The sequence below is a fragment of the Macadamia integrifolia genome, chromosome 12 (genome assembly GCF_013358625.1).
Source record: "Macadamia integrifolia cultivar HAES 741 chromosome 12, SCU_Mint_v3, whole genome shotgun sequence".
NCBI lineage: Eukaryota > Viridiplantae > Streptophyta > Magnoliopsida > Proteales > Proteaceae > Macadamia > Macadamia integrifolia.
Genome location: NC_056568.1, coordinates 26,049,244 through 26,066,198, shown reverse-complemented (window position 1 = coordinate 26,066,198; position 16,955 = coordinate 26,049,244). Strand labels below are relative to the sequence as shown.

The 16,955-nt window shown below is 39.2% G+C and overlaps 1 protein-coding gene across 2 annotated transcripts; it reads left to right on the top strand.

Annotated features, from left to right (window-relative positions):
• Nucleotides 1–1,779: 1,779 nt before the first annotated feature.
• On the top strand, nt 1,780–15,517 carry LOC122058257 (mitochondrial inner membrane protein OXA1-like). 2 transcript variants are annotated; one of them, XM_042620863.1, is made up of 8 exons: nt 1,780–1,964; nt 2,742–3,197; nt 9,722–9,812; nt 10,097–10,144; nt 12,858–12,916; nt 13,246–13,321; nt 13,456–13,587; nt 13,878–15,517. In XM_042620863.1, the coding sequence occupies exons 2-8, from the start codon at nt 2,746–2,748 to the stop codon at nt 14,007–14,009; spliced, it is 990 nt and encodes a 329-aa protein (XP_042476797.1). In that variant the 5' UTR covers nt 1,780–1,964; nt 2,742–2,745; the 3' UTR covers nt 14,010–15,517. The 2 variants fall into 2 exon arrangements, with proteins under 2 accessions (XP_042476797.1, XP_042476796.1); XM_042620862.1 differs by having other exon boundaries at nt 1,783–1,964; nt 2,728–3,197; nt 13,878–15,516.
• The last annotated feature ends 1,438 nt before the right edge of the window (nt 15,518–16,955 follow it).

Below are 16,955 nucleotides of genomic sequence, written 5' to 3'. Positions count from 1 at the left end.
TAGAACGAAAAAATAATAGAAACATTTTTTTGGAACAATACCAAACAGGTCCTACCTATTTTTGTTCCATCAATTATCATTTCTATTGTTTTTTTTTTCTCACTTTTTGTTTAAAAAAAACAGAACACACCACAAATGCACAAAATGCTTTATTCTGTTTTTTCGTTCCCACGAGATGAAAAAAACTTTAGAAACATTTTTTTGAAATATACCAAACGCAGCCTTGGATATGGGAGAAAGGGTTCCAATCTGGTGTTGCTCGGAGTCTCAAACATAGGCAGACACAAAAAATCATGCTATCCTTCACTAATGTGCTGAAGAGACTTTTCATGTGTACTCCATTAGCTCCACACTGATGTTTATTTCTCCCATATGATATTTTTCTATGAGATGTGAATTTGTCCCGAAAGCACTCACGGAGTCGGATAAAAATCGTCTGTTGTTCTCCATCTCTGTTTTTCCATGTTTTGCTAGGTGCAGAACACGACACGTGGACAGTTCATCACCAACGGTCAAGATGCTTGCTTGGTTGAAGCTCTACCAAAACCGGGTTGAGGTAAATGAACCAGACCAAGTATGTATGACCCAACCCAACCCGTTAACTCCTCTCTTCTTCTTATTCACACTGTTATCTCTCTCATTCCCTAAAAATCTGTTTCTTCTTCTTCTTCTTCTTCACCCTATTTTCTCAATGCCCTGAAAATTTTGAACAGAAACACAGATCAGAGATATATCAGTGATTGAAACGGAGAAAAAGGAATGCAATCGCTAATAAAACCAACCGAGGAAACAAACTAACAGAAAGTAGACAAATACAGAACCAGGAAAAAAGAGACCTAAAAATGGGAAACTAAAACTTCTTTAACGGAAGAGTCACTTAGCTTGCACCTACGCATTCGGAAGCTTCCGGAACGTGTCAAAGACACGGGAAACGGAAGGGGAGAATGGCGATCAAAACGCCCACCGTAGTATGTCATAAGACATACGGCGGACTTAAATAAAGTGAAACATTCAACCACCCACCGCTCCGGCGGAACCGAATGAACCATCGTACAAACAGGTGAGAGAGAGAGAGAGAGAGAGAGAGAGAGAGAGAGAGAGAGAGAGAGAGAGAGAGAGAGAGAGAGAGAGAGAGAGAGAGTACAAACTGATGAGAAAATTACTGGGAAATTAAAAAACTGAAGCAAGAAATCAGAAAAATAGTCGCTCCAAGATCAAAAAATTGGCAACCAAGAAAAATCGTGAGATTAAGTAAAGGTAAAGAGAAACACTGCACACAAATTGTTGATTTCAGAAATAAAAATCCATAACGAAAAATTTTCAATCAAGAAAGAGGGATCCATCTCCAAGACACTAATCCATGGCAGTTCAAACGATTTAAGAACGTGAAAGGAAATATCACACTTACCGAGTACTTGCTCGGCGGAGAATCTGTTGGAGACATCCTTTGAAAGCATCTTCCGCAAAAGATCATTCGCCGCCGGCGAGATGGAGTAAAAGTTAACGGGTTGGGTTGGGTTGGGTCATACATACTCGGTCTGGTTCACTTACCTCAACCCGGTTTTGATAGAGCTTCAACCAAGCAAGCATCTTGACCGTTGATAATGAATCGTCCACGTGTCGTGTTCTGCACCTAGCAAAACATGGAAAAACAGAGATGGAGAACAACAGACGATTTTTATCCCACGGAGTCACGGGTGACAGGCCACAACAGTGAAACTGTTTTTTTAGTCGTACGCTGGTTCTGGGAAGGAAAAAAAATGTGTTTTAATACTTACTCGAAGTTTATTTATTTATTTATTTTTCTCCTGTGCAGCCGACTAGCCGGTAGCGGCGGTAGCCAAAGTCCAAACCCCTCAAACGAAACACGACGCAGGAACCGAAGGTCCTAAACCCTCGTTCCGCCTCCCACTCATTTTCTTCACACTGCAGCTCCGGTGCGGCGTTTCATCTCCGGCGAGGAGGTGTGCCCCTGTCTATCTTTCTCTTGCTCTCTTTGTTCATTTTATTTCTGCTCCAAATTCCATTCAAATGATTTGATCCTTTATATATATATTTTTTCGGTTAGAATTTGATCCTTTATGTCAACTTTCGATTATTAATGACGCCTAGAATCTTGTCGTTAACATAGAAGTAGGTCAAGTATAAACTGTTTTAATGTTCTTCTCTTTCTCAATATTTGAACTGGATTTGCTCAGATTGCTTTTGAAGCTTCTCAAACTTCTCTCCTTAGATGGGGTTGCAACTTGAAGGACCGCTCCCCCACCCCCTTCCCCTTTCTCTTTCTCTTGGTAGAAATAAGCTTTTAAATGGCCTCAAAATAGTATCTCTTTAGACGTTCTGTTTATGATTCTTGTTTTTCTCTGTTTGGCATTTAGGGAACTGGAACTTTTCTACTTTGACAGATGGTCTGATTTTACTATTTGAGACAGAAACAATTTAAACTTTTATTCATTTGATTATCACCCCCATTATGTTTTGATTTTTATTATTTCATGGAACATGTTTTGTTTTTAGCAGTGGATTGTTTATATGTTTTCTTTTCTGTTTGGGTTTTAGGCTTAATTTTCTATCATTCTGTTACCTCTGTTTGTAAATGTCATGTAGGGTTTATAAATTAACTATTAGCTTTGTTGCTAGGTGTGTGCTTCTTGTGTTTTTTAAATCTATTAAAAGCTAGAGAGGGGATCCATTTCTGATCCTTTTTAACTACAACTTTTTGAGCAGGAACCATTTTTCAGTTAGATGGCTTGTAGCCGCAACATCTCCACCAAAGTGACCTCTCTTAGGAAAAGGTTCCACCCGTCTTTTAGCTGCATTCTTCATGATGATGATGGAAAAAGCCAGCCTTCTGTTGAAAATTCATCGCGACCAGCCATTAGACATTTCTGGCGAAGTGGTACAACTGCTGGTTTTGGTGCTCTGCATCAAGAGAGAAGATGTTCTCCGTTCTATCTCCCACGAGGTCTAGGATCTTCGTTTTGTAGGCATATGTCGAGTGCAATTGCCGAAAGTTCGGATAAGATCGAGTATGTGAGTGATGTTGCAGACGTTCTTACGGATAAGGGTGTGGAATTAGCAGTCACCCAGGCTCCTATTGTGAATGAAGTGGCTATTGCAGCTGCTGATTCTTTCTATCCTGTTGCAGCCTTGCAGTACTTTATTGATGGTATTCATTCTTTCACTGGATTGAATTGGTAAGGACTTGCCTCTGTCTTTGTTCCTTTATTCATTTACTTTCTTTTCAGCTGATGTAAATTCTTTTAGAAGTTTTTGAGCCTTTTTTTTTTTAGGGTTGAATATGGCTGAGATGCCAACTGCCAAGTATTGAAGAATTAGGGTATCCAGCATCCTGCTGATTTTATTGTCTTGCCTAATAGCCACCTATTAAACGTTAATGAAATATGTGTTGTATGTCAATACTGTATATAGTTGTAAATTTCAATTTTTCAGTTGTAGTTTGAGATTCAGTATCTGTTATGTCGTAACAGTTTGCAAGATGCTACACTCCACCTGTTATTTTTGCCAGTGCATCCTTGATTTGTTCATGCTTTGTTTTTTCCCCCTTTATGTCATAGTTAATCTTTTGGATATTTTTTATTTTCTCTATATTATGTGAGATGTAGATTCTATCTCTCTATGCAGGCTTTGTATCATATATGTTAAGTATGACAAAACCTTCTATCCGGCTCTACACATCTGTCTTTATAATCCTCTCCTTTCAACCTGCTTGATTGATGACCAAAAAGAAGCTACAGTGAAAATAAGATTCAATATAAAAAATACGAAGAGAGATAACAAAAGGAGAAAACAGAAGTAAAGAATAATAATAAAAAAAGAGATCATGCTGGCATTTTATTTTATGTTTCCTATTATAGTTGTTAAAATATAATTCATTGACAAAGCAACTCATGTTGTCATTAATGTTCCTTGGATCTCAAGTAGTGGTGGTCACTATCGGTTTTGATTTTAGAAAAAAAAAAAAAATCCCTTGATGTGATAGCCTCTGAGCCTCATCTGCTGTTCTTCCTGGATGCGAATCAACGACATTGTTGGAATATTATAAGTTCCCATTCCCTTTTTTTTTTTCTTTGAAATTTCTCCCTCCATAGTGGAATAAGGTTCCGGGCTTTCTTTGAGTATTTGTTTCTGCAATGGATTAAAATGTTCTGTAGTCTTGTCTCTGTCCCAAGCCACTTTGTTTGCCAATAGGCTTGGACACTTTGAAACTGGACATAAGCATGCGTTGTCTTGCATCATTATCTCATGACATTCCTTAAACCTGTGTTTTAGACACCTTTAACACAAAAATATAATGAAAGTTACTAGAGTAATTATTCTGCAATGGTGACAATGCTTGGCATTATGAACCCCACCCCAACCCCACACGCCCCCCAAAAAAAAAAAAAAAAAATCTCCTATCCAATTCATTGTATTATTGCTGGCACAAAAGACTTCCAAGAAACACATTTATCAATCTTGGATGAAGCCATTGCCATTGGTCTTTTAAATTAAAATAAGTCCTAATTGAGGTTGAAGTAATGGAGGAAATGGCTTTAGTTCTTGTGTGCTTTCACAGTTGTTTTCCTCAATGAAATCCTTGACTTCCTGTCAAAAGTGAAAAAGAAAATCCTCATCAGCCCCAAACCCCACCCCCCCCCCCCCAAAAAAAAAAAAATAAAAGAATAAAAAAGGGGAGAAAGAAAGGTGGTGTATTCTTTTAAAATAGTGCTTGGGCAATTTATGATGTGTCCCTAGATAAGAGTGGAATAGAAGAATATCCTTTTCGTAACTGACCTCACTTAGTCTTTCTTATGGCTTTTGTTGAGTTGAGAAGTGCCAATATACCTTATTCTTGCACATTTTGCATTTATGAGGTTGTTTTTTTTACATGTAGAAGGAGAACTATATGGGAGGAGTAGCTTACACAAGGGAAAATATTCCAAAAAGAAAGAAAAAAAAAATCCACAATCATATCTTCATTCCTTTGCCCTGATTCGTGTATTTCCTTGAGTTCCCTGTTCAGCAAGCTTGGACAGACTTATTTCATTGTTTAACCGTAGTAGTAAGACAAATCTCATATCTTCTGTAGTGGTGGAAGCTGTCTTACCAAAAGGAGCCTGATCATGGAAAGTCGATATTGCAAGCGTGAAAACTGCTACTCCGGTTGGTTTGGGTTCTGTAGTATCTGTAGATGTATTACTTAACCTCCTTGGTAGTTCATGGTTGCAATACCTGATGTAGCTGGAAAACCCAAGATGAACACAACCTGGGAAAAAAAACCATGTTCGGACTAGTAATTTCTGTTGGATAAATTTGGTTGGCTTGAAGTGGAACTAATCGAACAATTCATTTTCGTGTTGAACCTGCAAAAGCTGTTCATTACCTGTTCCATTTACTTTTATTAGGATTTCTTCCCCTTTTTTTTTATTATTTTTGTATAACATCTTCTTGTTTTTCGTTCTGTTAACCAAAACAGAATCCAGTCATTAAATGCACCATTCCATCATGTGATGTCCTGTTCAGGTTGTGATTTCTTATTGTCTCATTGTTACATGCCAAGTAACTGATCTTGTTTCTGGTTTGCTAACAGAGGGTGGTTGGAGTTGTAAAATAGCCTTCTTCTTATATTTCCCTATGGTGGATAAGAATGGTGAGAAGATAGCCAAAAGCAAATTGGAAAAAAGAAGAAAAAATTTTGGGTTTGCTTTGAGGGAAACCAGATACCTCCAATAACACAGCTGTGAAACTCTTCAAAATTATGTTGGTAACTGATGGTCAGATGTGGAGATAACACCACAGTTATCAAATTTGAAACTAGGAAAGAATAGGCAACTTACAGACTTGAGAAGACCTAACCATTAAGAGAGGCTGAAGTTCAGGTTGTGGGAAGGTCTTACATCCTCAAAATAACGACTGAATCTGATTGCCATAATAGCAGTTAATGAGACCTGAATATATGTTGCAGTCAATTCCACAACAGGACCATCACTTGTTGCTGGCTTTATGAGATCAATACTTTGACCCCACAGACAGAAGTCAATAGCACTGCCGTACAGGTGTGGAATGCTACACAGTGCATAACCTGTAGCAGTAATAAAATAAAAACAAAGAAGGAATAGGGAAGAAGGAAGGAATAAGGGAGATATGACCAAGGCCTCTCGCATAGCCTTGGCTAGTCTCTCACTAACCACGATGGAGTCTTACCACCACTGCTTCTCACATTAAATTAGGGTACAAAGCCAAATCAATCTTTATACGTAAATTGTAGATGCGGCTGTTTAGGCACTAAGACCGTTACAATATATAGATGGTTGCAATATATAAATGGTTGTGACAACCTCTAGAAAGAAACAGAAAAATAGAAAGTGAGAAAAGAGGCCCACACATGTGGTTGCCTTGTACAATAAGAAAATGAAGTAAATAGAAAGATACAGTAATATCTAAGTAGTAGCTACTGAATACTCATATTAGAAACTAGTTAATCACTCCTACAATTCTGGTTTTTGATGAACCAGCAACACCCAGACCATAGGCTTGGTCTAGCCTGAATCAAAAGGTCCAGTTGAAGAACCATGTGCCTGATTCTTCTTAGGCCTACGGATGTAATATCTGTGGTGATTCTTGTCTACGTTACTACAATTCTTGGGTGACTTGCTCTTTTTCTACCAATTCTTGTTCAACTGCTTCAGTTTGTGTGGTGCCGGGAATATAGGATAGTAGTCCGGGTGGTAGTTTCCATACACGACCTCATAGTATGGTGAGTTTTTTCGGTAGAAGAATGAGGGCTCATGTTGTAATAGTTCTCTACCCAAGTGATCCATCGTATCCATTCTTTTGGCTTGTGACCTATGGAGCAATAGAGATGTATCTCAATTCTCAACAGCTCGGTTGACCACTTCGGTTTGGCCGTCAATTTGGGGGTGGTATGAGGAGCTGAAATTATGATTGGGTTTGGGTTAAATCATGGATCAACCTTAAGCCCTTATGTGTTTGTACTTATTGTGGATGATTTAACCAAGAGCATTGAAGACGAGGTCCTGTAGTGTATGCTCTTCACTGCTGATATCGTTTTGGTGGATGAGACCAAAGTAGGGATTAATGCTAAGTTGGAACTATGTAGATCAACCTTGCAAACAAGAGGTTTTAAGATTAGTTGACTGAAGACGGAGGATATGGTGTAGCTTTAGACACTATATGATGGATAACGATATGGTGAAAATTGAGGAGAGAGAGAGAGAAATACTGCAAAAGTGACTATTTTAGATATCCGGGTTCAACTATAAGTAAAGAAGGTGACATAGAGGATGATGTTTTACAGAGAATTAAAATGGGATGGATAAAGTGGAGAGGTGCATTTAAAGTTTTGTGTGACTAACATATTTCTTTAAAGCTTAAGGAAAAATTCCATAGGATTATTGCACTAGCTAGGTAGGATGTGTCATATAGAGAAGCTATGTGTGGCAGAGATGAGTATGTTAAGATGGATGTGCGGCAAAACTAGGAAGGATAAAGTAAAGAATGATCATATTAAGGCTGAGTTGGGAGTTTCTCGATCAATGAAAAATTCCGAGAAAGTTGTTTGAGGTGGTATGACTATGTTTCAGAGAGGCCTGGGGATGCCCTAGTAGGGAGGAGTGATCTGATTCCGATTGAAGGAGCTAAAAGAACTAGGGGCAGACCTAAAATGACCATAGGATTAGTGAGGAATCACATGCATAGTCTAGGTCTTGTCCCAAGTATGACCTCAGATAGAGCCATTGGAGGGCAAAGATCCATTTAGCCGACCCAATCTAGTTGAGATTTTCCTAATAAGGCTGAGTTTGTTGTATGAGGAGATGAAATTGGAATTGGTTCCTTGTATGAAGAACTCCTTCCAAAAGATGCTAGTGAGGGTGACATCTCTGTCACAAACCATGCTTTTAGGCATTCCATACAATCTAAAAACTTGATCGAAAAATATTTTGGCCATGGAGGCTGCTGAATGAGGATGTGAGATAGAAATGAAGTGTGAGAATTTGGAAAGCCTATCAACAACCAAAAAAATAACGAACTTGGCCTTGACATTTCGAAGACCTTCAATGAAATCCATGGATAGGTCAGTCCAAACCTGTGTGGGAATGGGAAAAGTGTACTTTGTCTCAGCAGGAAGTGAAATATTTGGGTCTTATAATATCCTATGAAGGCGTGGCAGTTGATACAGAGAGATTGTTGCAATGTTAGAATGACCTAAAACAAAGACCTTTAAAAGCATTACATGGCTTCCTTGGGTTGACAGGTCACTACCAAAAATTTATCCAAAATTATGAGAATATAGCTGTTAACTCGGATGTTAAAAAAGGGATGCTTAGAGTGGAATCCCAAGGTAGAAGAGTCTACTGAGCTACTCAAGAAAGCACTGACTCAAGCACTAGTGCTTGTGCTACTAGATTTTAGTAAGCCATTTATTGTGGAGTATGAGTTGTCTGGGTATGGACTAGGAGCAGTTCTCAAGCAAGACTAGTGACCTGTTGCATTTCTTAGCTATGCATTGCAATTTAATATTTTTTTCCAGCTTCTGAAAATGAAACGTTGGCGCTGATGCTTGTAGTTCAGAAATGGAGGCCATATTTGTTGGGAAGGAAGTTTGTGGTTGGGACAAACCAATGAAGCATCAACCCTGGAGCACCTGTGGGAGCAGATCACAACCACCACAGGAAAAATGGTTAACAAAATTAACGGGGTTTGACTTCACCATTGAAATGCTGGTTCTGATTCTTGTAGTTCAGAAATGGAGGCCATATTTGTTGGGAAGGAAGTCTGTGGTTAGGACATACCAATGAAGCATCAACCTTCGAGCACCTATGGAGCAGATCACAACCACCACAGAAGAAAAATGGTTAACAAAATTAACGGGGTTCAACTTCACCATTCAATAGAAGAAGGGAAAACAGAATTGTGTGGCTGATGCACACTCACGCAGACAGCAGGAGTTTGAAATTTCTGCTATTTCAGCACCAATTCCCACTTGGTTGGAACCCATTAGAGAAGCGGTTCAAAACAACCCCACCTTATGTCTAGTGGAGCTGTAAACAAGGAGAAGCTGTAGGGCCTTAGCTGCTGTTGCAAAAGAAATCCATTACTGGAGGGGTTGGGAAGATGAATTTATTATATTCTTACATTGGTTTAAGGTTGAGTCATTTCTCAGATGTCAGACTTCAAAAGAAGGGTCAGTAAAAGAGATGTTCACACTCTAAACATATACGATGACATGCAGCTGGTGCCAGTAATAGCTCTTATCTAATTGAATCATCTGTTGGTTCAAATTGAGCGGCAGATTTAGAATGGAGTCTTCCTTGTCCCAAGGGCGGAAAAAAAAAAACTTCTCTGCGGATGTATTACTTGTAAAAGTATGGGGAAGTATGTTTGTATTTGACTTGAAATATTTGTTTAAATGGAAATGGCTTCTCTTGACTACCCTTTTTAGATATCCTGACATCCTGTTGTCTTTCCCTTGAAATTAATCCTTTTAAGCTATTTCAAGTAGTGGACCGGTTCTCAGTTGTTTACAAGGTTTTTCCTGTAGTTATTCTGTACAAGAATAGCATATGATTTGCTACCTAGTGTTGCCATAATATATATTAGCATCAAGATCTTATGTATGCGACGCATTCTCTTTGTGTGTAAAGCATAACGAAAAATAGTGGTTTGGTAGCTTCTAATGCAAGTATAACTGTACTAGGTGGGCATCTATAGCTCTAACGACTGTCTTGATTCGAGGGGCTACAGTTCCACTCCTGATAAATCAACTCAAAGCTACTTATAAGCTTACTGTAAGTTGGATCCGTTGCCTATTCCTGACTTTGTACATTGTATACTTGCTGTTAATAGCAGGGCTTATGTTTTCATAAATGGTTCTTGGTCCTAGTCTTAATTTGGTCACTTCACCCCCAACATGTTATGAATTGTGACATGTTTTATTTTCTTTCTTATTGAGTTTTGGTTCTGTTCATTAGTTGATTACATATTTTCTTCTTATGTCTTTTCTAACTTTCGTTGTGTCTCAATATCTGCTATTTGTGTTGTGGTCTAAATTTAGTGATCCATATTAATGCAGCTGATGAGGCCGCATCTGGAGGAGATCAAACAACAGATGCAAGATACGGTATAGATGCTTCCAAATCAATTTCTTTTTACTGCTTCGTTTGTTTTTGTGTCTCTGTGTGTGTGTGCTGCTGAGGAACCTATTATTTTTGGTATACACTATGTATTAGTGGCAGGATGGTACTTGTTCTTATTTGAGGAAAGGATTTACTAATAAATGTATCCCACTGCCAAAGGTATCTTGCAACTGAAAAATTCAGACTAGCATGGATCATTTTTCCAGAAATCAGAATTGAATTGGTGGAATTGCTTGATTTGAATTGAAGTTGGTTGTCCCTAGTCTCGATTTTCACCTATTCAACACAGCCTCTTTTGGATCGGTTGATCTGGGTCGCCTGATCCGTCTAATCTTTGTAACTTTAATATCCTTCATCTCCTCCGCCGCTCCTCTCCATTGATGGATTCCAATGCCATGTGAAAACTATAGCTCACCCACCCATGCTGCAGGGATCATCCCTCTCTTTGACGAGCGGTGATCCATCACCTTCATTGTTTCTGAGTGATGGTGGCAGCGTTTGAGGACTGAGAACTCCTCTTTCCAATATGATCCCTTTCTCAGATCTGATATATTCTCTCTCTCTCTCTCTCTCTCTCTCTCTCTCTCTCTCTCTCTCTCTCTCCCCCCTTTGTGCTGTTTACCTTAAGTTAGTCTTCCCAATCTTCCCTTCAGGTCTCCCTCGTGTTCTCGCCATCTGTGCAGTCACTCGGTTCTTGAATTTCCTCATTTGCACAGGCCTGGCCTTCCTATTGTTGGTTACATCACCGTTGCTCTGGGTGTCATATCTCTGCTTCCCTTCTATATATTGGGTCTGTTTTCCTTGCCCAAACTCCATCCCAGTAATAGATCAGCATGTGTGAGCCTGAACTGAAGAAAGATTGGCACCTGTACTTAAATCCTCTGTTCTGGAACTAGAATTTCTGGGACAAACCAAGGTACTTTTTTAGCTGATGAGGATCACTTTCTTAAATATTCCCTAAAGTGCTAAAATTGGTTGGATTTCTGGCCATTATCAGTTATCTGGTGCCTTTATTGGCAGCTATGGGGCTCTGGACCTGGAACAAGAGAGATGGAGTGATGGGTTCTTGGTGGACGCAACAGGGATGATCATCGACAAGTGGCTTAAATTCTGGGTTGAGTTAGGGGCCATTTTGTCTGTGGTCGAACCCTTCAAAGCCCAGTTGAGCAGCTGCCTTCTAGGCTATGGGCATGGCAGATCTGGCCTAAGAAAATAAAAGGCCTTGTGATCAGAATGGTTCATTCAATATGCCGTGGGTTGGGATCCTGGTGTCGAGTTGATCACGCTGGCAATCATGTTCATGTACGTCATGGGTATCATATTGTTTGCAAATTTCTTGTACAACTTGAGAGTGGTGTTGGAGATCGCTTCCTTCATTTGGTTGAGGAAGAAGTATCCCAAGTTGCACAGGCTGTAGAAGGTGCCCATGGGGATACTGGGGCTGGTGGTGATATGCTCAATTCCCACTGGGTTCTGATATTTGTGGCTTCCCACAAGATCCAAAAAGAATAATATGACATATTTGATAAATATCAGCTAATAATTTAATGTTTTTTTCCTTGGGCATATCTAACTCTTGGTTGGTTGGAGAAATAGTGGGTAACATCGAAGGCATTCTATGCTTGCCTTAATGCCTTATGGCCTAGTCAGGACACACTAAAGTACAAATCCATAGTGTGGGGCATGAATGAGATGTGAGGTTTTGATGAGATATATGCTCCACTGTGAGGTGCATTTGGTTTTAATATCTCAAGCCATAGGCTTACACGTCATGAATATATCATGTGGAGGATGTCTTGAATGCTTCTTAAATATGTTTTTTTTTTTCTTTATTGTAACTTGGACAATGGACATCCGACTAAAGTTAGTATATAAGTCAATCCTATTTGGCCATATGAAGTGTGAAATGGATAGTGCCTTCTTTATTTGACAAGACAAACAAATCTATTTATCTCATTTTTGAGTGGTTACAGATTGCCTTTTCTTGTTTGATACAAAGGCTATAACCGGATGCATGCCCCACTCCCTTAGGGTCTAAGCAGTCAGCCCTGACCTTTGACCAATGTTTTGGGAATTTTTGCATTTTTTTTTAAATTAAAAAAGAAAAATGCTTGCTTAGGAAGTATTGACCCTTATCCTAAAAGGCTCATGCACCAAACTTTTTGGGATAAAATTCCGTTTCTCATTCCTTAATGCCTTAATGAACTAGTCCTCTTGGTTGCACAATGTATGTCTTCTCTGTTACCTGGACACTTAATGTAACCCCAGAGTACCGTGTGTGATGTGGTTATGGGTGTGGAACATGTGTCTTGACATGCGCCCGCAGGTCAGACACTTGGACACGACAGTGAAGAAGAAGTGTACCCCCTTTTGTGGACATAATGGCCCCACTTTTTTGCCACATTAACCTCCATTTTCGACACACCTAGTCCTCATAACCTATTTTTTGACCTGTATCCCTGTGTCCCTGTAGTATCTTGTTGTTGGGGACAGGTGGATCAGATTTCTTAACACGTACCTATTCCTGATTGGCTGATCCCTGTACCCAAACCCATGTAACATGCGAAGCTGTTGGTGGATTTCCTTTATGGTCTATCCTATGGCTACCTTGAATTTCTTCTTTGTAGGAGAAACTTGGCTGGCTTCTAGAAATTGTTTTCATTGTTTACATTTCAGTGATATGTTTATCTATTTCAGGGAATGGAACCTAACGCTGTGGCTGAGGGTCAGAAACGGATGCAGGCACTATTCAAGGAGTAAGCACCTTCTCCATGTGCTGAGTAGATATCATCTGGGGCCGATAATTTGGCAGTTACATCTGTCTCCTGCTAGTTTAATGTGTGGAGCTGTTTCTTGAAGTTAAAAAATCTAATGAATATAATTTAATTTTCATTGTTTCTAATAAATTATTAATCCAGATGCTCCATTTATCCAGACATTTAACTCTTTGAGTCCTCTGTGCTGTCACTTTGTCCTTTTAGTGCCAAAATGCACAAGTGATGCACATATAAAGTGGGGTTGGCTCACACAGTCACACTTCTTTTACTAATGATCTTCATTTTGTTGTTTGCTTTGGTTACTGCAGGTATGGAGTTCACCCGTTCACTCCATTGAAGGGACTTTTTATCCAGGGTCCGATTTTTGTCAGCTTTTTCTGGGCTGTAAGATCCTCAAAGCCAGTTCCATAACATGTAGCATTTAACAATTCACTTACTATTTTTATTTTACACCTGTATGCATTTGTTCAAATGTATCTCAAGTCTAGAGATTTATTTTTTAACTATATTTCTTGCAGATTTCGAATATGGTGGAGAAAGTTCCATCTTTCAAAGGAGGTGGAGCATTCTGGTTCACTGATCTTACAACTCCCGATAGTTTGTACATCCTTCCAGTACTGACATCATTAACCTTCCTGATAAACGTGGAGGTAGGTTTGGCGTGCTAGTTAACTTTTATTAGTTTTTCCTTAAAACGAGCCTTGACATAGTATTAGTAAACTGTGAGCCTTTGGGTATCAGTTGCTTTGCAGTGTGTCAAATCTATTCATTGGCTTTGGATCTGAGTTATATGGAAGTTTACCTCAGTTCCCGATGAAGTTTTTCTATGATTAGTTTGGTTCATATTCCACACAACAATTATTTGATTATATCTTGCTTACGTATGCATAGTTCTGTTGTAATTTTGAACTAATATTAGTCAACTGAATTCTGTCTTCAGTGCAATATGCAAGAGGGTTTAGAAGGAAATCCTGTTGCCGGCACCATGAAAAACTTTTCCAGGGTCCTTGCTGTTCTTACAGTACCATTTACCATGAGCTTCCCTAAGGTATGTTTATCTTGCCTCTGTTGATCTTGCGAAGGGTAGATAATTTTGTTGTAGGCTTATTATTCAGTACATGTTTTGTTAGACAAAACCAGTAGATTGTGGATCGGCAATGGCAACCCAAGAGGGTGGTGAATTGGGTGTTTGATAACCTTTCTAACCGTTTCAACTTTCTCAAGGAAGGTAGAGGGGAATTGGAAACTAAAATCACACACACAAAGGGAGACAAAAATTTATAGTGCTTTGATCCTCTTGCCCTACATCCACGCCCATTAGCTTCTCACTCTTGGCTTTCCACTGTCAAAGATTGGTCTTCCCAAGGGTGCCAATCAAACCCTTACAAGTTGTTTCCAGGGGTTCACAACGAACCTGGTAGTTCTCCTTGGCTGACCACCAACCCCAATCTACTACTTGGTGGATAAATCCCTCTACACAACTTCTCACAAGTTGTTATATTGAATTAAAACTCAATTTCACAAAGCCTCTGAATTAGGCAAATAATCAAATCAAGCACAACACTAACCTCTGATAGGCTTGTTTTAAAAATCATTGCTCACTTGTTTCCCACTAAGAATTTGGCCTTTTGATACAAATAGTAAATGCAAAATAATGACATGTTGTTGGTAGGTGGTAAATGCAAAGTAATGACATATGTTGTTGGTAGGTGGCATTTAAGTGCCCAATTTATACACATCTCTAACAGCTAGAGAACTCATGGTCAACCTCCAGCACTTCACCGTCAACATCAGCAAGGGCCGTTGCTCCAACGGATTTTTATTTTTGCCACCAAACAGAGGGTGGTTGACCTTGCTTTCATTGTGGTCATGTGATCAACCCACTAATTTTGTGGTTGACTCCGAATCCGAATCCGAATCCCTAGCCATTGGAGGTCGATCTACTGTAGCCGACCTTTCCTATGTGGCGTTTGACCTTGGGTGCTTCTTCTTTTCCTAAATTCCTCGATTTAATCCAGTTTTTGGCATTTCTTCAGGCTGGTGATTTGGTCTTTCTTCCTTATCATATCCCAAGATATTCTGGGCCACTTTTGTCTAATCCAAAATATATTTTTTACTATTCTATAGTTTAGGGGCAAGTCAAGTACACTTTGGGAGGGCTTCTACCCATTTAGTCCAACTTGGACTATTTTGACCATTTAATTCTTTAAGCCCAATTTGATAGTGAGAATCTTACAATGTAGGATTGCAAGAGTTTACATCATGTAAATTTAATTTTTAGATTAGAAACCTAAGCTCCTCTTCAACTCGTCAATTCCAGAGATGTTTGGTGAAGAGCTCGATACTTGACAAGTGTCCTCGTCACTTGAGGTTTTTGATAATCTCCGCAATTGTTGAATCTCAATTCCATTGTGTTTGGAGATGTTTCATTGATGCTTCTTGCTTCGTGACCCATTTGGCTTTCATGGGCATAGTTGTCACGGCGTCAAATCAATCCAAGGCGGTGGAGGGGTGGCTAATCGATTTGGCGATGAATCGCCCGTTATGGCGTTGCCATGGCGGTCAAATCGCCCATATGTCATTTTTTATTTTTCCTATTTTCTAAAGTTATTTAGTATGCTATTTTTTTTATTTTCCCTATTTTCTAAAGTTATTTAGCATACTACAAGCCTACAATATATACCCTATAACATATAAAACCAAAATTAAGCAACATCAAATCATCAAAAATCAACATAGCCCTGTCAAAATCACCCTGCATTTTACAAAAAATCGACCGCCTAGTGAATTAGGCGTGCCTGGAGTCCATGGCGGTGCCATAGCGACGCCTATCAGCCAATGGTGACCTCCATTTGTGAGTCACATAAATCGTAGCAGTGCCATGAACTTCATTTTCAGCCAGGACGCCAAATCACCGCCTTGGCGACGCCTAGGTGACGCCATGAGAACTATGTTCATGGGCTTGTTGGTTCTTGATGTCTTGATACTTGGGAAGGATCAACTTGAAGTCCTAGCTTTTTCATCACTCAATACGCATGTCAGAATCATCAAAACATTATATGCAATATTCCAACATAGATATGGTCGGACCCTAATTGTTTGTGTTGAGAACAAGGATTTAATTATCGATATCAGTATCTATCTACCGATACTGATACCGATCCGGATTGGTCACTTTTTCCCTTACTTTTAAAAAGAAGTTCACTTTTTTCTTTACGGTTTTACCCCCGAAATGATACTGGTAACTGATCTGGATCGGTCAGGTATCGGTCTTGGCAGATACTGATATGATATGGCCGTATAGATATGGCTGATCTGATACCGACCTGATACTTAGACCCATGGTTGAGAATGGTGATATATTTCAGGTTAATTTTAGGAAATTTGTATTCTCTTTTTGTGTATTTTGTATTCTTCTCAAGTTAACCAAACTCCACCAGTATTCATATGCTAATGCTCCCGAGCCGATAAAGGAGGAGGTAGGTGCATCAGATCGGCAGCCGTCGTTATAAAAAGCTTTAGCCAAACCTTTTGGGATGGATCTTAGAGTTTTGCATTCCCCCAATTAAAATTGTTAGTGAGTAGGTCGTTTGTTGAGTTGAATTGATTTTCTGTAATTATTAACCAAACTTCTAGTTTGGCTCCTTTGGATTGAAGAAGTTTCAACTCCCATGATTTTCTGTATTTGCGTAATAGATTATGTTTCAGTTTAGTTCTAGGTGATATTTTAGATTCCAATAATAATAGGCACATTTCATATTTTTTTTTTTTAAGGGGGAGAGGGGGGAACATGCACCAGTTTGGTGAAGATTTCAATTCCTATGATTGGGGGAGCAGTTTGGTGAAGATTTTAATTCCTATGATTGGGGGAGTTGGATATGAAGAATGGGTATTTGAAACACCCATTATGTTTATCCAAGCGGTACAACTAAAAAGTGACCCAATTCTTATCAAGTTGGATTTCGACCCCACCAAAGCCTTGTGGATAGAACCAAATTGGAGATTCCTGTGGTGCATA